Source organism: Plecotus auritus (assembly GCF_963455305.1).
Source record: "Plecotus auritus genome assembly, chromosome: 6".
Lineage (NCBI taxonomy): Eukaryota > Metazoa > Chordata > Mammalia > Chiroptera > Vespertilionidae > Plecotus > Plecotus auritus.
The window spans coordinates 83,695,130-83,719,733 of record NC_137773.1 but is presented as its reverse complement, the minus strand read 5'-3'; the positions used below and the strand labels follow the sequence as shown (position 1 = coordinate 83,719,733).

Here is a 24,604-nt window from a genome sequence, read left to right as displayed (position 1 = left end):
ACTGGTTAGCCTATGTGGAGTACAGAGAGCCACAGGCCACCTGGGCTCGCCAACCCTCCTCATCCGGGCCTGGAGGTCATGCTGCTTTGGAAGATGCATCTCTCTGAGACACAGAACAGTCAGGCGGCAGGTTGGTGGGAGAACTGAATCCAGAACCCCACTTTTCTCATCTTCCCGTGCCACCCATTTTCATGAACTTGGGAATGAGTGTGGGGGAACCCCAACATGGAGAATGTGCCTCAGAGAAGAGGCATGGGCTGTGGCCTCCCCAAGGGCCAGCCTGTCTAACATGCAGTCTACAGGGCTGTCTGTCCTTCAGCACACAGATTTGACCACCTGCTGCAGGCAACCCCCGGGAAGCCTGAGCTCAGTCCCAATCTCCCTTCTTTCAAACAGGCGTGGGGACAGCCGAGCCTCGCTCCAGGAGGGGTCCTCAGTCGGCACCAGAACCAGGAGCTGCTCCTCAAAGGCCCTTCTTGCCTTGTCTCAGCCCTGCCAGGCACATTTTTCACATTGTTTTCCTTTTATGCAGCCCAGCTGGCCAACTTTCAGAAGCCTCCGCTGGCATCCGGTTCTTTCTCTTCTGTTAAGCAGCGGCTCGGCTTGCTTCGCTTACCCAGCAGGCTGGGCGTGGCTCTCGTCCCGCTATGAGAGCTATGTGCGGAATTCGGAGGGATTGCTGGCATTTTTGTGTCTCGCTCTCATTGTTTCCTGTGCAACTGGAAAACACCTCAGAGGGTGGAGATGGCATCACGGCCCACAGAGGTGCTGAGTCAGCTCTCTTGGGTCTCCGGGGAACTCCAGCCCCAGCCCAGAGTCTGAGTGGCTTCTGTTTCCCCAGTTGAGACATTCCCGGCAGGTTTGAGCTTCTCTGGATGCCCAGGGTGTGTGCCAGGGTGGCAGGGAGCAGATCCATTTTCCTGGCAGCCCTGGAGCTCCCAGGGCCCTGCAGGGGCTGTTGTCTGCATCTTGGCTTTGTACCTCAGGACACCGAGGTTCAGAATGCCTGCCCCCAAGAGGGAGTTGGTACCTTTTTGCCACGCATCCTCCTGTGGGCAATCGGGACACACAGTCCAGTGCCTTGGCAAAACCCAGAGTCCAAATGGCATCGTAGAGCCTACTCCACCTGAGCCTGTTACTAGAAAAGAGAACAGAAATGTGACCTTGAGAAGCCCTGGCAGGGGTTCTCCACGTCGTGCAAAGGAGTCGATGCCTTTCAAGGGACTCACAGGCTTCCCAAGAGCACTCGGGTGGCCCTGTCAACAGTGTGCAGGAGAGCCTGCTCTGGTCCTTGGGGGAAATGCCCAGGACTCAGAGAGCCTGGCATGGCTGGCAAACCACTAGATGGGAGGCATGAAGCTAAGGCTTTTCGCTGTTAAATGTCACTCATGGTTTTCCCTGACCCTGGTGGCCGCAGGACTCTCCCAGACCCAGCACCCCATATCTGTACTATTTTTAATTCCATTTCTGCAACTTGATAGCTGGGTGACTTGGAACAAATCACTGCCTGTCTCTGAGCCTCAGTTTCTAAGGCTGCAAAATGAAGTTAGGACAGAGCAAAACCCCTCAGCTGCTGAGTGGTAAGAGGAACTGACTGAGGAGACATGGGGACACCTGGACCTGGGTGCTGTCACCCTGGCCCTGGTCCAGTTGTGGCGCATGGAGATGAATAGCTGTTTTTTTCAGATGATGACTTCATCTTTTCCTGTGTGTAGAGTCACTCAATTCAAATAAGATGTCCCTAGTAAACTCCTAAAGTAATACTGAGAACTCCAATCACTGGAATTGAATCGCCAAAATAGTGTAATAAAAAATAGCACTTTAAAATTGTTAAGGCAGATGCACGGAACATCGTGGATAAACTGGTTGGAGTATGCGACAAACTGGCCAGAGTTGATGGCTCACGATTCATGTGTGTTCCAAAGGCTTTCACTTCCTGTTTTCCATGGGAACTTTCTCATTATTTCATCAAGTGCCTTTCCTTCCTCTTCTTTTATTGGTTTGTTTTCAGTCCTTCTCGATGTCCTGCTTTTAATCTGGGATCATTTTCCTCTAATATCCTTTTATTTTACCTTTAATAAGGCAGGGCAGCTGGTGAGAAAGTCTGTTCTTCATTAAAAATGCCTCTCTTGGCCAGTCCAGGGCACGCACCACGGTTGCAGGCTCCTCCCCGGGCCCTGGTTGGGGCACCTGTAGGAGGCAACCAATCAATGTGTTTGTCTCACATCGATATTTCTCTCTCTTTCCCTCTCCCACTCTCTTAAAATCAATGGAAAAATATCCTCAGGTGAGGATTTAAAAAAAAAAAAGTCTCTTATTTATTTTTTTTTATTTAGACATAGGTAAAAATTTTTAATAAATATTTTTTATTTTTGACAGTATTATAGATTTCCCTACTTCCTTCCCTCACCCCTGCCTTGAAAATGTCTTTCCCCCTCATACTTGAAGTTTGTTTTCAGCAGGCCTAGAATTTTCACTAGAATTTTCCACCTGATTGTTGGCCCTTTTTCTTTGGCAGCTATGCTTGTTTATTTGTTTTGTAATTAACTGATTTTATTAAGGTATAATTCATATTTAGTAAAACGAACAGATCTTACCTATACAATTTAATGAATTTTGACAAATATATACACCTGTGTACACCAACACCTCAAACAAGATACATAACATGTCTAATGTCTGTCTTCGCTTGCTGAACAAAATACTTTTGAAAGTCACACATGTGACTCCATCTATCTGTACATCGTTCTTTATTATTGTGCAGTCATAGTCCATGGTATGCATGACCACAGTTCATTCATTCTCTTGTTGATGGGCATTTGTGTTGTTTCCAATTTTTGCTATTATAAATATAAAGACATACAGACATCTTGTACAAGTATTTTTGTGGAAATACATTTTTTCTAATGTATCTTGGGTAAATCCCAAGGAGTGGAATTGTGGGTCATAGGTTAAGTATGTGTGTAACCTTATAAGAAATTGCTAAACTTGTTTCCCAGAGTGATTGTACTATTTCACACTCCATCAGCATTTCTGCATCCTCCCCAATACCTAGTATTGATGGTCTTTTTAATTTTTGCCACTCCGTTAGTTATGAATCAGTCTCTCATATCTCTCATTGCGGTTTTCATTTCCATTTCCCTGATGGCTAGTCATTGAGCATCTTTTTTTTTTGTTGTTAATCCTCACCCCAGAATATCTTTCCATGATTTTTAGAGAGTGGGAGGGAGGGGGAGAGACAGAAAGAGAGAAACATCAATGTGAGAGAGATACATTGATTGGTTGCAGGTGCACCCTAAACCAGGGTCAGGGATCAAGTCTGCAACCAAGGTGCATACATTTTCTTGATAGGAATTGAACCCGGGGCCCTTCAGTCCAAGCGCTGACGCTCTCTCCACTGAGTCAAACTAGCGAGGACACATTGAGCATCTTCTCAGATGCTTACTGGCCATTTCTCTGTTGGTTTCTAAGATCCTGCCAGAGGGTGTAGACTGCAGGGGTCCTCAAACTTTTTAAACAGGGGGCCAGTTCACTGTCCCTCAGACCGTTGGAGGACTAGACTATAGATTAAAAAAAAACTATGAACAAATTCCTGTGCACACTGCGGGCCCGGGACGAGTCGGCTGCTAAGCAGGACAGGCAGGCTGGATAAATGTCCTTGGCGGGCCACATGTGGCCCACGCGCCGTAGTTTGAGGATGCCTGGAGAGCTTGTGGAATATGCGGTCTTTTTTAAAATTTTTTTTTTTATCAGTTTTGGGAAATTTATCTATTCAAAGATTTCTTCTGTCCCATTCTCCCTCTCCTTCTTCCAGACTTCCAGTTACCTGTGTATCAGACTTCACTGCATCCTCTGCATCCACCTTCTGTGCTGTGTTTCTTTCCTTTGTGTCTCCAGGCTTCGTTCTGTATATTTCCCCCGCCCGAACTGTCTTCCAGTGCACTAATGTTCTCTTTAGTTGTCTTCAATGATACTATTTACTCCATTGTGGGGTTTTTTAAATAAATCTTTATTGTTCAGATTATTACAGTTGTTTCTCTTTTTTCCCCCCATAGCTCCCCTCCACCCGGTTCCCACCCCACCCTCTGCCCTTACCCCCCCACCACTCTCCTCATCCATAGGTGTACGATTTTTGTCCAGTCTCTTCCCGCGCCCCCCACACCCCTTTCCCCCTGAGAATTGTCAGTACACTCCCTTTCTATGCCCCTGATTCTATTATATTCACCAGATTATTCAGTTCATCAGATTTTTTATTCACTTGATTTTTAGATTCACTTGTTGATAGATATGTATTTGTTGTTCATAATTTTTATCTTTACCTTTTTCTTCTTCTTCCTCTTCTTAAAGAATACCTTTCAGCATTTCGTATAATACTGGTGTGGTGGTGATGAACTCCTTTAGCTTTTTCTTACCTGTGAAGCTCTTTATCTGACCTTCAATTCTGAATGATAGCTTTGCTGGGTAAAGTAATCTTGGTTGTAGGTTCTTGCTATTCATCACTTTGAATATTTCTTGCCACTCCCTTCTGGCCTGCATAGTTTCTGTTGAGAAATCAGCTGACAATCGTATGGGTGCTCCCTTGTAGGTAACTGACTGTTTTTCTCTTGCTGCTTTTAATATTCTCTCTTTGTCTTTTGCTCTTGGCATTTTAATTATGATGTGTCTTGGTGTGGTCCTCTTTGGATTCCTTTTTTTGGGGGGTTCTCTGCGCTTCCTGGACTTGTAAGTCTATTTCTTTCACCAGGTAGGGGAAGTTTTCTGTCATCATTTCTTCAGATAGGTTTTCAATATCTTGCTCTCTCTCTTCTTCTGGCACCCTAATAATTCGGATGTTGGTACACTTGAAGTTGTCCCAGAGGCTCCTTACACTATCTTCATATTTTTGGGTTCTTTTTGCTTTTCCGGTTGGGTGTTTTTTGCTTCTTCATATTTCAAATCTTTGACTTGATTCTTGAGATCCTCTAGTCTGCTGTTGGATCTCTGTATATTATTCTTTATTTCAGTCAGTGTATGCTTAATTTCTAGTTGGTGCTTTTTCATATCCTCGAGGGTCTCACTAAATTTATCGGCAGTTTCTAGAAAATTCTTGAAAAACTTTATAACCATGGTTTTGAACTCTATATCCAGTAGTTTGCTCTCCTCCATTTCTGTCATTTGTGACCTGTTTCTCTGTCTCCGCATTTTGGCTGCTTCCCCGTGTTGATAGAGTGGCTTTGTGTGCTAGGTGTCCTATAGGGCCCAGTGGCTCAGCCTTCCCAGTTACCTGAGGTAGACACTCTTGGTGCACCCCTTTGTGGGCTGTGTGCACAGTCTTGTTGTAGTTAAGCCTTGATTGTTGTTGGTATCACTGGGAGAAATTGGCCTCCAGACCAATTGGCTGTGAGAATCAGCTGTGTCTACAATGGGAGAACTTCTGTGCTGGAGACACCCTTATGAGACAAGACTTGCTTCAGTGGGGCTTTGGTGCTCACTGAGTCTGCCCCCTGAGTGTGTCCCTTATGGATCTGAGGAGTTGTAATCTGGATGGTCCCACTCTGACCACTGGGTACACTGGCTCTTGGATCTCTAAGGAGGTGCTAATTTAACCTCTGCCTGAGGCCATCCAGCAGGAGCTACGAGAGATCTGCAGATTCCTCTTCTTTGTTTGGGGTTTGGAGGTGCCCAGATGAGGCCCAGCTGTGAAGCAATGCAAGCTGCTGTGGGGCCTTGGGCCTTCTTTTGGCTGTTCTGGGTCTCTGACCCAGCTTCAGTTTGTTAGGTAATTTTAGATTGCAAAGGGGCAGGCCATTCATATGCAAAAGCCTCTGCACACAGCTTGAGTGGGGCAGGGTCTCAGGGCAGAGCAAACAGCTATGGCTGATCCTCAGCCCTGCCCTAAGAGGCCCTCGGGTCTCAGTGTCCCGTGGTAATCGCTGCAAGCACCTCTGAGAGAAAGCCGCCCTCAAGTTTCGCCCACTGCCAGACAGTCCAGTTTCTCCCCGTATGAGTCTGGGTCCCCAGAGTCTCGCCCGGAACTGGAGTTCAGAGCAGTCGGGAGCTTGTGTCTCCCTGCGGATTGAAACAGCCAGCCACGTACTCAGTTGCCAGCCCTCTGTGCGCGCCTCCATACCTCTGTGCTTTACTTCCGCACCTCCTCTGAGTCTCAGTGTGCTTTTCTCTTTCCTTCTAGTTGTAGAATTTCCACTCAGCCAGCCTTTCTGTGGTTCTGGATGATGTTCGTTTTGTCTTTTAGTTGTAGTTTTGGAGTGGTTATGCGAGGCAGCAATTTCAGATGTTTACCTATGCCACCATCTTGGTTTCTCCATGGTTGTTGTTTTTTTACAAGTGTGCACATAACATATTTTCAAAGAGTATTTTCCATAGTAAGGTTTTAAAAATAGAAAGTAAACATAAGTATTCTGTGGGACTATGTTCAAGGATTGACAGATTTGGGGGAAGAAACTCTTTTTTTTTTTTTTAAATAAATCTTTATTGTTCAGATTATTACAGGTGTTCGTCTTTTTTTTTCCCCCCATAGCTCCCCTCCACCTGATTCCCCACCCCACCCCATGCCCTTACCCCACGCCACTGTCTTCATCCATAGGTGTAAGATTTTTGTCCAATCTCTTCCCGCACCCCTCACACCCCCTTCCCCCTGAGAATTGTCAGTCCACTCCCTTTCTATGTCCCTGATTCTATTATATTCACCAGTCCATTCTGTTCTTCAGATTTTTTATTCACTTGATTTTTAGATTCACTTGTTGGTAGGTGTGTATTTGATGTCATTTTGTTATTCATAATTTTTATCTTTACCTTTTTCTTCTTCTTCCTCTTCTTAAAGAATACCCTTCAGCATTTCATGTAATCCTGGTTTGGTGGTTATGAACTCCTTTAGCTTTTTCTTACCTGTGAAGCTCTTTATCTGACCTTCAACTCTGAATGATAGCTTTGCTGGGTAGAGTAATCTTGGTTGTAGGTTCTTGCTATTCATCACTTTGAATATTTCTTGCCACTCCCTTCTGGCCTGCATAGTTTCTGTTGAGAAAGCTGACAGTCGTATGGGTGCTCCCTTGTAGGTAACTAACCGTTTTTCTCTTGCTGCTTTCAAGATTCTCTCTTTGTCTTTTGCCCTTGGCATTTTAATTATGATGTGTCTTGGTGTGGTCCTCTTGTATGGGGTTCTGTGAGCTTCCTGAACTTGTAAGTCTATTTCTTTCACCAGATAGGGGAAGTTTTCTGTCATTATTTCTTCTAATAGGTTTTCAATATTTTGCTCTCTCTCTTCTTCTGGCACCCCCAAAATTCGGATGTTGGTATGCTTAAAGTTGTCCCAGAGGCTCCTTACACTATCTTCATATTTTTTATTCTTTTTTCTTTTTGTTTTTCTGGTTGGGTGTTTTTTGTTTCCTCATATTTCAGATCTTTGGTTTGATTCTTGGGGTACGTTGATCTACAGTTGAGTTTCTGTATATTCTTTATTTCAGACAGTGTATGCTTAATTTCTGACTGGTCCTTTTCCATTTTTTTTGGCATTCTCATTAAGATCCTTAAAGGTCTCACTAAGTTCCTCAGCGGTTTTTAGAAGATTCTTGAGTAACCTTATAAATGTGGTTCTGAACTCTATGTCATCCAGTAGTTTGCTTTCCTCCATTTCTTTCATTCGTGACATGTTTCTTTGTCTCTGCATTTTGTTGCTTCCCTGTGTTGATGGAGTGGCTTTGTGTGGTAGGTGACCTATAGGGGCCAGTAGCTCAGCCTCCCCAATCACCTGAGGAGTACACCCCTTGTGGGCTGAGTGCAAAGTCTTGGTGTAGTTAAGCCTTGATTGCTGTTGGTACACTGGGAGGAATTGACCTCCGGGCCAATTGGCTGTGAGGACCAGTTGTGTCTATAATGGAAGAACTGCTGCGCTGGAGACACACTTATGGTGCAGGACTTGTTTCAGTGGGGCTTTGGTGCTCACTGAGTCTGCCTCTTGAATATGTCACTTATGGAGGAGTTGAAATCTGGTGTCTCACACTGACCACTAGGTACACTGGCTTCTGGATCTCTAATGGGGTGCAGGTCAGCTACTGTCTGAGGCCACCCAGCAGGCGCTACAGCGAGAAATACAGTTTTCTCCTCTTTGCTTGGGGTTTGGAGGTTTTGGAGCTGTCTGAACTGGGCTGCAAGTTTGCTAGGTTAAGCTGCTATAGGGCAGGTCATTCATATGCTAAAGCCGCTGCTTGGAGCTTGGGTGGGTTTGTAGATTGTGCAGGGCGGGGTCTCAGGGTGTGACTAGGCTAGGGCGTGGCAAACAGCGATGGCTGCCAGTTAGCCGCTCTGCGTCCCACACCCCAGCACAGTAAACAATTATTCCTGCGCAGCCCTGCAAGCAAGCCAACCTCACTTTCCGACCCCACGGCAGACAGTCCAGCTTCTCCCCGTAGGAGTTTGGGTCCCCCGTGCCTCCCCAGAAACTGGAGTTTGGAGTAATTGGGAGCTTGTCTCCCTTTGGGTTGAAAAAAGCAGCGCTCCCAGACGCCCGTTGCCAGCCCGATTCGCGCGCCTCCGTACCTCAGCTTTTCAGCATTTGTGCACCTCTCAATGCTGTTTTCTCTTTCCTTCTAGTTGTAGAACTTCCACTCAGCCAGCTTTCCCGTGGTTCTGGGTGATAGACGTTTTGTCTTTTAGTTGTAGTTTTGAAATTGTTGTGCGAGGCAGCAGTTTAGGTGTTTACCATCTTGGATCCTCCCCTCGAGAAACTCTTTATATACTATTGTGGGAACCCCTTTTCACGTCCCGCGTGGTTCAGGGTTCCAGTTCAGGGTTCGGGTTCTGGAGAAGGCCGCACACAAATGAAAAGAGACTTGGAAAAGTATTAATTTGGGAATATTGGGGGCCAGGCGGGAGCCCAACTCTAGTGGGAGGACTACCACCCCACTCTGGCTTTGCTATCCCTTTTATTAAGGTTATGGGATACACTCATATCCTTTAGGCAGGAAATTCCAATAATAGCCAATCAGCAAGAATTTACATAGAGTAACAGGTGGAGGCTGCTTCAACTACCAATATCTCAACTAAACAATGAGTGATTAGCTCCAACCTTTCAGAGCATTTAAGGTTGACCAGCCTTCCTGATTCCCTTTCCACATCTATTAGTGGGACAATGATCAGTTTCCGGCATACTATATAATATAGGTGTCCCAAAAATGTATAAACACTTTGAATAATTATTAATTCCAATGGGCTAAATCTGAAAAGAAAGAAACATTAATTGAGCTACCAGCTGTTAAGTGTGTGTACATTTTGGGACATCCTGTGTATATATACTCAGGACAAAAGCAAACATTGTAAGAAGTATAAAAATAGACAAAAAGATATAAACTCAATGTATTTTGGTTGAAATTTTAGAGATTTTTTTTCTTCTCTTTCCCCTTTACTTCAAAAGTTATAAACACTCTGAAGCAGCATGTATTGTTGCACTTTTGACGTCGTGTTGTACAGTTAATGAACTTGAGAGTCTAGATGACCAGTCCTCATCTATTTGGTCTTCCCATTCTTTTGTTTCTTCTTCGATTAATAAAGGTTTTCTTAGACTGGAGTATGATAGAACTGGGGTTAGCTGATGACAACAGAGCTATCTAGTTTTTCAACAAGCAAGTTACACATACTTTGCATTTTTCCAAATTCAGTGAATATAAAACAGACCTCTGCTTCCATGTGATCAGCATTTTCCACTCTTCTGCAATCCTTTGTCACCGTTACATTTTCTGCCAGTCTTGATGTGGCTTCTTCTTTATATCCTTAGTTTTAGGACTTCTGTGCAGCTAGATTTCAGATGTTCTGCATTATAGCTGTTCTGTAATTTAGTTGTAATTTTTTCAGTTGTGGGAGGTTCCAGGTACTGTGTTTACCTGCACTGCCTTGTTGACTGGAACTCCCCATTGTGTTCTTACATTTCAGATATTAGCACTTTCTACATGCCCATGGGTTCCTTCTTCTATAGTTTCCTATTCTCTGCTAAAATTCCCATCTCACCTGTGTATCTCTTTGAACATAATTAACACAATTATTTTAAAGTCTCTATCAGCTCCCATGCATAGAACCCCTGGAGCCTGTTTGCCTTGCCCATTGTTTCTGTTGATTTGTGTTCATGTGGTCTTGTCTCCGTGTGTGCCTGGTTATTTCTCACTGTGTGCTACACATTGTGATTGCAGACTTATTTGCAGAAATCAGTTGAAGCCTAAGACGATGGTGTTTTCCACCGGAGAGGATTTATGTCTACTTCTGCCCAGCATGGAGAGCCGCGAGCCACCTAAGGTCACCTCAGTCCAATATCAGACACTGAGATTATTCAAAACTGAACTACAGTCGCTGTCAGTGCCTGTCTACTTCTGTGTACCCTTACGCTCAGAGTGTAGCACTTTGTTGTCCCAGTTCATACCGAGGGAGGTTCACGGAGCTCTCTCCCCTTCGGAGGCCCTGGATCTCAGTCTCATGCCCCTAGCCTCGCGAGGTTAATAGAGGTATCACCCAGCCTCTCAGCAAATCCTCCGCTCACGAAAAAGTAACCTCAAAAGCCGGGATCTTGGGCTTCCATCCTCCCCCAGAGCCTGACAAGGAATTCTTCACCATCTCAAAACCCTACAGCACCTCAAACAGCTGTTCCTCTGTTCTGTCCAGCTTATCTGGTAGCCCTCAGCAGGGCCTCTCCATATCAGCCAGCTCACTCACCGCTGTGCAAGCTGAAATCTACAGACACAGATTTTTTTTTTTTTTATTGATTTCAGAGAGGAAGGGAGAGGGATAGAGAGATAGAAACATCAATGATGAGAGAGAATCATTGATCGGCTGCCTCCTGCACGCCCCCGACTGGGGATCAAGCCCACAACCCGGGCATGTGCCCTTGGCCGGAATCGAACCTGGGACCCCTCAGTCCACAGGCCGACGCTCTATCCACTGAGCCAAACCGGCTAGGGCCAGACACAGATTTTTATCTCAAGTCCAGGTGGCGTAGGAGGAGGCCATGAATGTCGCTCGTCCTGATCTCAGAGCCACAGAATGACACACCGGGACCCATTCTCGGCTTTCAGAACAATCCTGTTATGTTCTGGTTGAAGAAGTTAAGACCCAGGTCAGGGCAGACCCAAGTTCCCACTTCCAGACGCGCCCTGCATGTGGGATCTTCGGGAACCAGGTCTGCCTTTTCCCCAGGGAATGAGGTCCCTGGAAATAGCCCTACTTCTTCCGGAAACTTCCAGGAGAGTTTTGCAACTTGGGGTCACCAGCGGCTAAAACATGTCTAAGTGTGTCCAGAAATGACATGGAATGGACTTGGGTGTGGCTGTCATTATGGACTCTGGGAACTCAGAGCAGAGCTGGAAGGAATCTAATCTCACCTTACTTTATGGCTTGGAAGGGAAGAGATTGGCACAATTTGAGTCAAACATGAAAATGGACTCTCAATTCCTGGCTCTCCCACTAGCTTCATCCGTTCTTATTTTTCCTATGATCAACTTCAAGCTCTGCCTAGTCCCCCTGAGCAGGTGAGGGGAGTGGCCATCTTGGTGCAGCAAGCTCCTTGAGGAGCAGGATTCCCAATGGCTTCCAGCAAACCACCCTTCCACATCCGCTGGGCACAACATCCACGTCATCTGTCTCTTTCCATCTCTCCAGCAGTTGTGTTTATATTTGGCAGTTTCCACAGGTCCCTGAAAGAGGTCTCTCTCCATAGCTGCTGGTGGGACCTGGTTTGCCAGCAGGGAAGGGGTGTTGCTCTGAGCATTCCAGCAGAGTTCAGAGAGGGGAGGTAACTTTCCCAAAGCCACACAGCTTTGGGGTTGGGGCAGAATTCAGATCTGCTGCTCTCCATGGCGCTTACACCTTCCACTTCTCTGCTCTTGCCCTCTTCAAATGAGTCGTTGGTTGAGTTGAGGGAAAGCTCTGGCCTGTCTGTGGCTTCTAGTCACAGAGGGTTTGGATGCTAAGAAAATGAACCCCCCTTTTACAGCAAGCTTCTGTTTTCATTCAGAACTATTTCAATTCAAATGGAACCATTTCAGTTCCCTAAAAAAGCTCTTCGCAATTGGCCTAAATGAGCCTCTTATAGTTGCAGGTTTTCTTCTGCTAAGGGAGTTCCTTAAAGGTCTTAAGTTCTGCCCCCAGGGAACACTGGGGGTGTCTGGGGACACTGTGTTTGTCACAACTGGGGGAGCTCCCAGCATTGAGGGGGCAGAGCCAGGGATGCTGCCCATCATCCCCCAGTGCCCAGGACGGCCCACAGAGAATGACTCAGCCCCAGTGTCAGCAAAGCCCAAGGGAGAAACTGTTCTAAACTAGTTGTTCCCCCCTTTTTCCATCCCTGCAGCCCCCACTGAAGGAAGCCTTACTCTCTCCATAGTTTTGTGGGTTGTTTGTTGTTTTAAGAGTGAGAGAGCGAGGGGAAGGGAGAGAAAGAGAGAGAAGCATCGATTTGTTGTTCCACTTATTTATGCATTCATTGGTTTCTTCTTATATGTGCCCTGACCAGGGATCCAACCTGCAACCTTGGCATACAGGACAACGCTCTAACCATTGAGCTACTCGGCCAGGGCTCCATGGTTCTGTTTCATTCTTCTGTGCATTGGAGCCTCATGTCTCAGCTCTGGTCTACACTATTTTGGGGGTGACTAGCCTCCCTTTTATCACAGCTTCACAGGCTTACAGGGGGCGGGGTGGCCTCATTGTCCCTGCCTTTGAGACATGAGCATGTTCAGTTCTTCTGTGCAGCCAGGTTCCACCTGCTGTGACTTCCTAGCCCTTCCCTGGGAGGCCAGTCCAGGGCCTGGTGGCATTTGTCAAGGTTCTATTTTTAGGCTAACCTCACCCCAAGTCTTGTCCTCAGGCTCACCAGGCCTGAGCCAGCCTCTCCGCAGAGGCTGAACCCAGAGTTGAGAACGTGACATGACCCGTGACCGCTGCCAGCAGCTCTGACCACCTCACCCCTCCCTCCCAGAGCAGTCTGCCCCACCCCCAGCTTCCCCAAAGCCCTGCCCACTGCTCGGGCCTTTGGAAGCTCTGCTGGGCCTGGGCAGGCCCTGCCAGGTCAGGTGCCTGCTTGGTCACATGCCTCCTGTGGAGAGGCAGCTGGGGAGGCGTGTTCCCCACGCTGACTCAGCAGGCTCCTGTTCTGCCAGCCTTGGTCTCATCCCGGAAGGCATGGTTGGCCCATGAGTCAGTGACTGGCTGTGACACCAGCCAGGATGAGGACTTGAGTCTGCTACATGGTCTGCGGTAACTTGGGTCTTCTACAGTGTCTGGATCTTGGCATCTTAGCACTCTCTCTCACACACACACACGTATGCATACATATACACATGCACACTCACACACATGTATACATGTACATATACACAGGTATGCTCATGCGTATCGCATATGCACATATACTCACACTGACACACACATGCAACACAAACATATGCATATACAAGCATGCATGATCACATACACAGGCAATCACATACACACGTGCACACACATAACTCACACTTACATGTGCATCCACACACATACACAGCACAAAGACACACACACACACACACACACACACACACCTCTCTGGCTGCTCTCTGGGGCCTGGGTTCTCACCAGAGGAGCCTCTTGGGGTACATACCAGGCACAGAAAGCCAGCACCGCCTCTGGCTTAATGCTCAGGAGGGAGACCACAGCTGGGTGGCTGCTCGAGGTGCCGGGGGTCCTGGGGTTCTGGTGGACACACTGGACGCTGAGCAGGACTCCCGGCCTTCCAAAGAAAACACTCCCCATGCCCCCTCGTTTGTTCTCTGTGCACATCTATATTTAGCGCTGAGTAATTTAGGTATTTTTGAGCCAAAGCAGGGAGGTTTTCCCTGAGTTGGATGTTTTGTGGCTGCTTTGAAGCTCTCTGCTGAATCAGAGCTCTGGAGGCCCACACATGGGCTCTGTGCACCCGGGGCAGACACACTCGGGCCTCCTCTGACCCAAAGGGGGCCGGGTGTCTGTGGGACTCAGGGAGCAGGCCGTGTGGAGGAGTGTTTTTAACTTTGGTGGAGATCACTATAGATTCACATGCAGTTGTAACAAATCAGAGAGAAATTCCTTGTAACATTCACTCTGTTTTCCCAAATGGTAATTTCCCCTCTTTATATTGAATTTATTGGGGTGACATTGAATAATAAAATTATATAGGTTTCAGGTGTACAATTCTATAATACATCACCTGTATATTATATTATATTATATTATATTATATTATATTATATTTATTATATTTATTATATTTATTATATTTATTATATTTATTATATTTATTATATTTATTATATTTATTATATTGTATTGTATTATATTATATTATATTATGTGTTCACCACCCCAAGTCAAGTCTCCTTCCATCACTTTTTACCCCCCCATACCCTCTTCCACTCCCCTCGATCCCCAAAATGATAGTGTTTTGTCAAAGTCCCTTGTCAATATCACAGCCAGGATTTTGCCGTTGATATAGCCCGCTGACCCTATTCAGATTTCTGCGGGGTTTGTGTGTGTATATTAAGTTCTATGCAAGTTTATCACCTGGGCAGGCGCATGGACCCACCACCAGCCAAGATAAGCCCCATTTCCAGCGCCATGGAGATCTCGTGTCACCCTTTTCCCCAGGCCGCAACCCCAACCCAGCCCCAGCAACCCCCCATCATGCCTTCATCCTCACAACCTTGTCATCTCAAAAATAGCCCATAAATGGCACCATACAGCTTGTAACCTCTAGGGATCGGCTTTGTTCACTCAGCAGAACTCTCTGGAGCACCGTCCAAGGCATGTTTATCAACAGTCCACTCCTTTAGATTCCAAAGAAGAACTTTTTTGAAAATCTGCTTTTAATTTCTGTAGCCACCTGGCTGTCCTGACTACCAAGCAGACAGTGATGCAGTGTATGGTGACAGAAAGAGAGTGTTAGTTACCTGGTTAGAAGTCGGCCTGGCTGGGGCAGGGACTTCCCAGGACTCTTGAACTTGGATTCTGCACCCTGTACCCCAACCCACCCCTCGGGCACTATGGGGGGTTGAGCAGCATTTCCGTGTTTTAAGCCATCCAGTGGGTGGTTGTCATGGCCACCCCAGGACGCTAATAGAGGAGCCTGAGTTCCAGCACATCGGAAAGCTCTGGGAACCCTGCAGAACCAAGCGGGCTCCCTCGGTCTCTGGCAACCACTGTCCCGGAGTTTCTGACATAAATTCCCCCCACCCCCCAAAGCCACCCCAGAGCAGGGAAGAGCCAGCACTTTTTGCTCTGCCCCTGCCGCTGGCAGCAGGTGTGGAAGCCCAGGCCATGGGCCGGCTGGTTCCAGAGACAGCCAGGCCTCAGGTGTGAGGTGGGCCGGGAGAAAGAGCAGAAATCTGTACCGGGCGCCCACATACACAGGACCAGCCTTAGCTTAATCCTCAGAGCTGTGCCTGGCACATGGCAAGACATTCTCTGTGAGATTTTCCTGAGGAAACAAACGAGTGAATGAAGGAAGGAATGAAATAGCTCCAGCCCGCCCTGGCCGGTTTGGCTCAGTGGATAGAGCATCGGCCTTCGAACTGAAGGGTCCCAGGTTCGATTCCGGTCAAGGGCACATGCCCAGGTTGTGGGCTCGATCCCCAGTGGGGGGTGTGAAGAAGGCAGCCAATCAATGATTCTCTCTCATCATTGATGTTTCTATCTCTCTCTCCCTCTTCATTCCTCTCTGAAATCAATAAAAATATATTTTTAAAAAATAAAAAAGAACTTTAAAAGCCACTAAAAGAAAGAAAGAAAGAAAGAAAGAAAGAAAGAAAGAAAGAAAGAAAGAAAGAAGAAAGAAAGAAAGACAAACAGCTCCAGCCCTCCAGAGAGGGGTGATACCTCAGGATCCAGTGTGTGGTGTCCCCCGTGATCTGCCCTGGACAGCCCAGGGGCCTCAGCCAGGGCGATCTGCCCCTCAGGGGAGACTGACTACATCTGGTGACAAAAGCAGTCCTCCTGACTGGGCGTGCTCCTGGCATCAGGAGGGTGGGGCCAGGGATGCTGCTCAACACCCTGCAGTGCCCAGGATGGCCCCACCCCAGAGAGTGACCCAGCCCCACTTCCAGAGACCCTGGGGAAGGAGCAAGGGTCCATCCGAGGAAACTGGTACTTTTTCCTGCCAAGTCCCTCATCTGGAGCCAACCAGGAGCCATGCATTGGTTTCATGAACTCCTGGGGACCCTTGATGGTCACAACCAGAGACTGGCCACAGGAGGGAAGTGGGCAAAGAGGGATTCAGCCGGGCCTCCCCTTACGACCTGAGGGCACAGACAACGTGGCCAGTCCCCAGAGCGGAGCTGCAGGGTGGGGGGCGGCGGGTAGCCAGAGAGCTCCCAGAATGGGGGGCGTTCTGCTTCTCTATCCTCAGCTGCATGAGGTCCTGGGGCCTCCCAGCCGGCTCACGCTGTCTGCTTCCCCCACAGCTATCTGGACGACAGGGCCAGAGCTGATGGCAGACAATGTCAGCCACTAACAACATCGCCCAGGCCCGAAAACTGGTGGAGCAGCTCCGCATCGAAGCCGGGATCCAGCGTATCAAGGTGAGCAGGGCAGCAGAGGACAAGGGAGAGACACACAGGCGGGGGGCGGGGGGCGGGGGGTGACAGGGGGAAACCCATAGCCCACAGCGGCAGGAGGATGGGCTGGCCCTGCAGCTGTGCCTTTCGCTGTGCAACCTCAGGCCACCCAATCTCTCTAAGCCTCAGTTTCCTCAGTAGAAAGACACAGCTGATAGAAAGCCACCCGTGGGTTGTGGTGATCCCATTGCCACAGTGATTTGTAAACACTGACCTCGCCCCCAGTCCCTGGGACCCTTCCTCGGAAGCCTCAGTGAGGCCACCTCAGGCCCTGCCGGAGGACAGCGTGAGGCAGGCATTTTCTTCCGCTCTGTCCCCTCGCCTCCCTCATGACCACAGAGGCAGATAGGAGAGATCGAGCTTCTCACTGCCTGCTTTCTTCACCTCGCGCTGTGTGAATTTTTTGAAATAAGCATGTTTGCTCTCTACGCTAAAAAAAGAAAAGGACAAGCAGTTTCTGTTCACAAACACTTAACCCATCGGGGACCAGAAGCACGCAAAGCATAATAAAGGAGTGCAGCATTGCACCGCCAGCTCTGCAGACAGATTTAAAAAATAATAATTTGCATAATATCCAGTTAACCATTTATTTTGAAGTGCACAATTCCATGGCATTGGGTGCATTCACAATGTGCAACCATCCCCTCTGTCTAGTTCCAGAACGGCCCATCACCCCAAAAAGAAGCCCTGTCCCCCTTAGCAGTCACCCTCATCCCCCTCCACAACCCCTGATAACCACTAACCCACTTCCTGTCTCTGTGGGTGTGCCTGTTCTGGACATTTCACATAAATGGAATCACACTGTGTGTGGCCTTTGGTGTCTGGCTTCTCGCACTGAGCATCCTGTGTTCAAGGTCCATCCACGTTGTAGTGAGTGTCAGTGCTTCCCTCCTTTTCATGGCTGAGTGATATTCCAGGGTGTGCATGGACACTTTGTGTTTATGTAGATGAACTGGGAGTATGAGGGGACATCAGGACAACATCCAGGGCACCATGTTTCCTCCTCTCCAAGGACATGGACAACGGGCTGCTTACATAAGAAAGGTGCCCAACGCTTTCCAAAGGCACCTTCTCACCAAGCCCAGTCCACTTTGCAAAGGACAGTGAGGAAGCTCCAAGAAGCTGTTTCCTGTCCCAGAGCCCAGCTTGCAGACAGCTGGTGAGTACCAGGGAGTCTCCAGCTAGAAGGCCCCAGTGCTTTGTGCTTCTGGATTAGCCCTGCTCCAGCTCCCTAGTGGTTAGTCAGGGATCGCCAGAGAAATAGAACCAATAGAATATGTGTACATATCTATATAGATACAGATACAGGTATAGGTACAGGTATAGATACTAGTATAGATATAGATATATAGATATAGATATAGATATAGATATAGATATAGATATAGATATAGATATAGATAAGATATAGATATAGAAGAGAAATGCATTTTAAGGACTTGGCTCACGCCATCATGGGGGCTGGCAAGAGTGAAGTCTGCAGGGCAGGCCCGCAGGCTGAAGACCCAGGGAAGAGTCAGTGTTGCAGCTCGAGTGCCAAGGCCGTCTGGAGGCAGAATTCTCTCTTCTACGCAGGGACCTCAGTCTTCTCTCTTAAGGCCTTCAACTGATTAGATGCAGCCCCCTACATGATAGAGGTTAATCGGCTCTGCTCAAAGCCGATGGATTTAAATGTTAGCGTGATCTATAAAGCATGTTCATAGAGACACCTAGAGTGGCGTTAGATGAAACACAAAACCACCTACCAGCTCACGTATTTGTTCAGACTCGCTTTCCTGAGCATCTGTCGTGCCCCAGTCGCTGCTGCTGGTCTCGGGGATTCATTAGGAGGGGATGGCCCGGCAAGGCGCACGCAGACTCACACCTGAGGGCCAGGCGGGAGTGGTTTTGATACCACCACCACCCCCCACCCCCCTAGCCTCCACCAGCCACCAGCCAGTGGGAGTGGGGGAGGGCTGCTGCAGGGGGCCAGGGAGTGCCTCCCAGGAGGTGGCTGAATGTTCCAGAACTCTGCACATTCAAAGCATTCCTTCAGGCTGAAGAAAGAGCAGGGCCGGTTGAAGTGGTTTTCCTTTGTGAGTGGTGCCAGCTCCCAGCCTGGTGGAGCGGTGATTCATCCCACCCCTTTGATGTTCAGGAGCAGCGCCCCCCCCCCCACTTTGAAAATGGGGAGGCGGGGAATCGGGAGGTAACCCACTCTCCCTCTAGTCCTGCCTGAGGTTTTGCATCCCTGCCCCCCACCAAAGTGGTGACCGGAACCACAGAGCATCAGCCTGCCTGCAAGGCCAGCCGGCCATGGCCTGGCAGAGGAGAGGTGCCCACGGTCTGGATGTGCGGCGGTGCAGTGGCCCTGGCACTGTGGGCAGAGCCTTCCTGTCAATACCAGGGATGGGCGGGGGGGGCCACAAGCTGGAGCCACAGCATCAGCTATTTTAGGGCCCGGTGACTATTTCTGTCCTCTGGGAGGGCTACTTTCCAAATAGGACTCTCGAAGCCAAGCTCCATCTGCTCATCAAAGGCAGCTTCCCAACAGTGGCCACTGTCATCGTCTCCGGGCAGGAGCATCCCCCAGCACAGGGCGGGGGGGCGGGTGTCCTTGGCGTTCAGGTGTGCAGTGTTGCAGACCCACCCAGCAGCCCCTGCACAGCTCATTGCCCTCTGGCCTTACAGGTGAGAAAGCAAGGGGCTGAGAAAGGGATCCCTCTGGGCAGACAGCTCCTGCCCCTGGGATGGGATCCAGGGATCCACAGACATCCTGTTCACCCTGACCGAGGGTACCTGCAACCCAGCCCCCCAGCCCTACGGGACAGGCAGAGTGGGGTGGCCCCTGTAGCGCTCCCCAAACGCATGATCAGGAGGAATGGGGCATGTGGTCCAGAGGGCACCCTTTGAAGTGACCCTCAGCTGCCCAGATGCTAAATGCCAGGTTTCCCCCATTCAGCTTTCCCGGGGACCCTCCCTTCGCCCCCTCCTCTCTTGGGGGCTCTGATGCCGATGGTCCTAAGGGTCAGTGCCCGCACTGGGTCACTGGACCCCAGTGGGTTCAGGGTGCACAGATAGGAAATGCAGGCAGGCTGGTCTTGTGCTCCTCGATCATGCCGATGACTGAGCAGGGGTCTCACGGTTCAGTCATTTCTCGTGTGGGATGGCGTCTCAGGCTGACTCCTAAAGAGGCTGCATCTCATTCTGACCTTTTCTTTTCAAAATCTGGGCAACTCCTGTTGTAGGAGGCTCAGTCCTTCTTTTTCAATCTTTTAATAATTGTAGTAAAATACACAACATAGCCTGATGGGCATGGCTCAGTGGTTGAGCATCGACCTGAGAACCAGGAGGTCATGGTTCCATCCCGGTCAGGGCACATGCCTGGGTTGCAGGCTCACTCCCCAGTGTTGGGGGGAGGCCGGGAGGGCATGCAGAAGACAGACAATCAATGATTCTCATCATTAATGTTTTGATCTCTCTCTCCCTCTCCCTTCCTCTCTGAAATCAATAAAAAAAAAATTTAAATACACAATCTAAACTTTATCATTAGTGGTATTTAATATATTTGGTGCTGTGCAGTCATCACCTCTATCCAATTCCAAATCATTTCATCATTCCAGAAAGAAACCTTATCCCCATCAGTAATTACCCTCCATCCCCTCCCCCAGCCCCTGGCAACCACTGAATTCACTTCCTGTCCCTGTGGATCTGCCTATTCTGAACATTTCACATAAATAGCATCACACACCGTGTGGCCTTCTGTGCCTGGCTTCTCTCACTGAGCATCACGTGTTCCAGGTTCATCCATGTTGTAGCGAGTGTCAGTGGCTCACTCCTTTTCCTGGCTGAGTCATATGCCAGTGTGTGCAGGGACACGTTGTGTTTGCCCATCATTAGCTGATGGACACTTGGGCAGTATCCACCTTTCAGCTGTGCTGAATATGCTGCTGTGAACACACATGAATCAGCCTCTGACCTTTTCTCTCTCATCCTTGTGCCCACACTCAGGTCTCCAAAGCCTCATCAGAACTCATGAGCTACTGCGAGCAGCATGCCCGGAACGACCCCCTGCTGGTCGGAGTCCCTGCCTCTGAGAACCCCTTCAAGGACAAGAAGCCTTGTGTCATTCTATAGCTTGGTTTTCTTCTGTGTTTTCTCTCTCTCTGTCTCTCTCCCCCTCTTTTTCTCTCCCCAAACCCTTTTTCTCTTTCTGTCTCTCCATCAGGGCATCATTCAGTACGTAGTCAAAGCAAAGCATTTTGGGTCCCTGAAACTTTTAATGCCAAAAGAAATGTAAAACGTTGCCACCGCCCAGATGGAGTAAAACGTACCCACTGGGTAACGATGGGTTTTCAGACTGAACCGCGCAGCCCGCAGGGCCTGGCCGAAAGATGGATGCTGGCTGCACAACTACTTCCAATTAGGGGGAACCGAGATGCCCAAACGATGCGGTCGCCATATTTTTAAACTCTCACTTGCCATTGGAGCTGTGGCCCAGAGCCAGGCTGCTCAGAGAAGGGAATGGAAGGGGCCCTGGCCACTGGTCCCGGTGACCGGGGCAACCTGGCCGGCTGGCCGTCCTCACACAATTGGCCACTTGTAAAAAAACTTCTGCTACAGTGCTTTTTCTTTTTTAAAGCAGAGTGAAATTTGGGGCTGGGGGCTATCATGAACTTTCCAGGAAAAATCTCCTTATCATTTAAAAAGCTGTTCTGTACTGCTGAAGTCAGGTTTCCATGGCCAAACGCCTGGCCAAGCGGTGCTGTGTAATGATGCACAAGTGGACTTGAGGGGCCAGGAGGGGGCTTGGCCTGGGAAACGCACCCGTGTCCCCTGTGTCGCCAAGTGTCACCCTGCTGTATGGCGTTGGTTTGGCATGTGTCACTGGAAGCCACGCGTGACCACGCCCCTTTCCTGGGGACCCCACCCATCCCAGGAAGTGTTTTCAGCCACTTGCCCTGGTCCCTGGAGTGGCCAGCTGGGTGTCGTTTTGTTTTAAGCACCCGACATTGATGTGGGCGAGTAGAAGCTGTGATCATATTAGGCTCTTCAGGGTTTTTGTTTTATTTTGGTTTTTCTCCACTTTCACTTATCGCCATGGCCGCTATTATTCAAACAGAGCTGCAGCCTGGTGGGCAGGCACGGGGCGGGCGGGGTGTGAAAGGGTGTGAAATGGTCTGGAGTAGCTGGGAGGCCTCCGAGGCTCTCTGCTTGCTTCCACACCCCTCAGACCCAGAACTCTGGCTGGAGAAAGTGAGTTGTACTCTGGCACATGAGTACAACTCATCCCTCTCCCCAACAGCCTGGGCAATGTGATATGTCGTGGAGTCCAGGCTTGGGGACCCGGGGGGGGGGGGGGGGGCGGGGCTGGGGGGGGGGAAGGAGGCTTTTTTTAAATCACTTTTCCTCTGTTATGACATGGACAGTTAAAGGAGTAAGAGGATGAGGCCCCCTCCTCCCCTGCCAGTGCCACCCATGGCTGCCAGAACCCCATACAGCCTTGAACTCAGGGGTTCCCGCCTGCCCGGTGATGGGGCCAGAGGCAAACTGTGGGAAGAAAGGAGCCCAGTGCTGCCCCTGTGGCCCCAATGGACGTCAGTGCCTGAGGCCGCGCCAGCGGGGTCCTGGACAGCCGCCAGGCCCTGGCCCTCACCTCACAGCCGGGGCCAAGGCTCTGATCCTGCCAGAGCTAAGAAGGCTCCTGGATGACCCTCCATCCAGCTCCCACAGGGCGCGGGGGGCGGGGGGGGGGGGAGCTGGCTCTCTCCCCGCGCCCAGCTCTCCCCAGCCGGTCTGGGAGCATCAGGGGCCTTGGGGAGCCCGGCACTTCCAGACCTGCCGTTGGTCAGGAAAGGCTGTGAGGCAGCCATGCTGCTGCCGCCTTTCACTGAGGGGGAAGCCTGTGCCCGGGAGCCTCTCACCGTCCCAGCACCTGTTCTAGGGTCCAGTGGGAGTGACGCCCAGAGGGCAGGGAGCAGCCTGCAGAGCGAGACTTGGAGACCACAGCTGCCGGCCCTTCCACCAGCCATCTGGTGACTGGTTACTAGTGCGCCCCCTTTGCTGTGTGACAGAAGCCTTAATCCCGTGAGCCTGCATCAGATCCTTGCACGCCCATCCTTCCTGTGCCCTCCACTGTCTGGCCACCAAGCCCCAGAGAGGACGCAGGTCCCAATCTCGCCCAGGGGCCCAGACCTCCCCTTTCTCTGTGCCCCCTGCCTGCCGGTCATTCTAAGCCCTGCCCCACCATGTGTCCGGACCCCAGGACTCCGGAGAAGCCAGTGGAAAGCAGAGCCAAGGGCCCTGGCTGAGGGAGGTGGGGTTGAACCCGAGTTCGTAGCTCCATGGCCTGCTATGGGCTCATCCTGCCAACATGTTCCTCACCCCCCTCACCCCCATCCCTGAAGCAAACTCCAGCCTGGGCCTGGGGAGGCTTCTGAGCCAGAAAACCTAGGGTCTGAGTGGTCTGGGTAAACTGAGGCCCAGCAAGGTGAGGACAGTCAATTTTCCACCCTATTGCCCTACCTGCTCAGGTGCCTACAACCTCCGACCCCAGGGAGGTGGCGATTGGCTGGAGTCCCACTGTGGTTTTCTTTCTAGCTGAGAAAAAAAAGCAAAGTTCCTTTTTCTCATTTAGAGTAAATCTCGCTGTCCATAGTGTCACCTAAAGCAGCAGGGCACTCACAACAACGTATACTGCTTGTGCGTTCCTGATAAAGCATCCGCCGCGAAAACGTGGCTTTCAAGGCGTTTGGGGCCTGGAAGTGCCCCCCGCGTTAGGGAGCTGGTGGTGGTGGCAGCACAGGCCTTGGGGAAACCAGCATCTCCAACTGTGTGTGTGTGGTGGGGGGAGACGCAGAATTAAGGACACAGACACAGAAGGCAGGCATGGAGGTGCAAAATCTCTTCTGCAGTCAGTCGTTCAGTGTTTCCGGTGGCCAGCCCTCCTGGCCTGGCCAAGCCCCTGCTCTGGTGACAGCCCCGTCCACCCCCCCACCCAGGAAGGAGCTAGACCACGCACCCCTGCCCCATCCTCCCAGAGGTGACTCCCAGGCCAAGAATGAAGTGACTCGGTTGTGACCTCCAGCCCCAGGGGATGTAAACCCGCTGGGCTGGGCGGAAGGTGCTGCCTTTCCGGCTTTGATGTCCCTGCCACTGGCCCAGGACAGCTCTGGGCCTCCAGGCAGCTCATCCGTCTGGTGAAGAGCCCCCTGCCCGCGCTCTGGGCCGCAGGATAAGGCCCTTGGTGTCTCACTCTCTCACCCCAAGCTTCAGTGACCAGGGGCAGTTTCTGGCCCAAGTGGAGCCACCAAAAGACACTCCTCCTTCAAGAGCACTTATAAAGAGCCAGCCTGCCACAGGTCCCCTGAAAACAAGCCATATGTCGGACACTCCGCCCTCTTCCTGTCCAGGGAACCCGTTACCAAGCGTTGTGACGTGCTCCTGGTCTTAGAAGCAATCTGGTTCTGCTGGGTTCTTCCCCATCTGCCTTTGGATGCCTGATGGGTTTTATTTCTGATTTAAAAAAAAAAACTCTAGGTGTGTCACACCCACTTTCTCGCAGTATTTTAATATTGTGTGGAATTGTCAATACAAAGTGAATTAATCCACAATAAAAAGGCTCACTGCTCCTTGTCTCCAGTCTGGGCCCTTCCTTCGCTCCCTGGCACTGCTGGGAGGGTGGGGCTGCCCGAGTTATCCCCACTCCCCTACCTGCGCCAGGAAAAGGCACCCTGGCTGGAACCCACTCCAGGCAGCAGCACTCACCAGTGGCTTTGGCACTGACGGGCTTTGTGATCTGTAGCTAGAACATGTAGGGGAAAGGCTTTTTGCATGAGCCATGTGCCCACGGATTGGGAGTGTTTGTCTGGCATGGCCCTGTGAAAGGCTCAGAGCCTGGGGAGATCTTAATCTCACCCCCATTCGCCAGTCACCCATAAACCACCCCGACCAACAGAGAGACTCCAAGGAAGACCAGTGAGCCGTGGCCCAACTCATACCATACCATAAAGAGTTAGCATCCT

General features: G+C 50.0%; 1 protein-coding gene across 1 annotated transcript in view; it reads left to right on the top strand.

The window, feature by feature from the left end:
• GNG7 (G protein subunit gamma 7) overlaps positions 1 to 24,210 on the top strand; it is a 131,485-nt gene extending 107,275 nt beyond the window's left edge. Inside the window, exons 3-4 of the mRNA XM_080677076.1 lie at positions 16,449 to 16,565; positions 20,592 to 24,210. Coding sequence (XP_080533202.1) covers positions 16,485 to 16,565; positions 20,592 to 20,717 — 207 coding nt within the window. The 5' untranslated portion in view covers positions 16,449 to 16,484 and the 3' untranslated portion in view covers positions 20,718 to 24,210. The remainder of the gene's footprint in view (positions 1 to 16,448; positions 16,566 to 20,591) is intronic.
• The last annotated feature ends 394 nt before the right edge of the window (positions 24,211 to 24,604 follow it).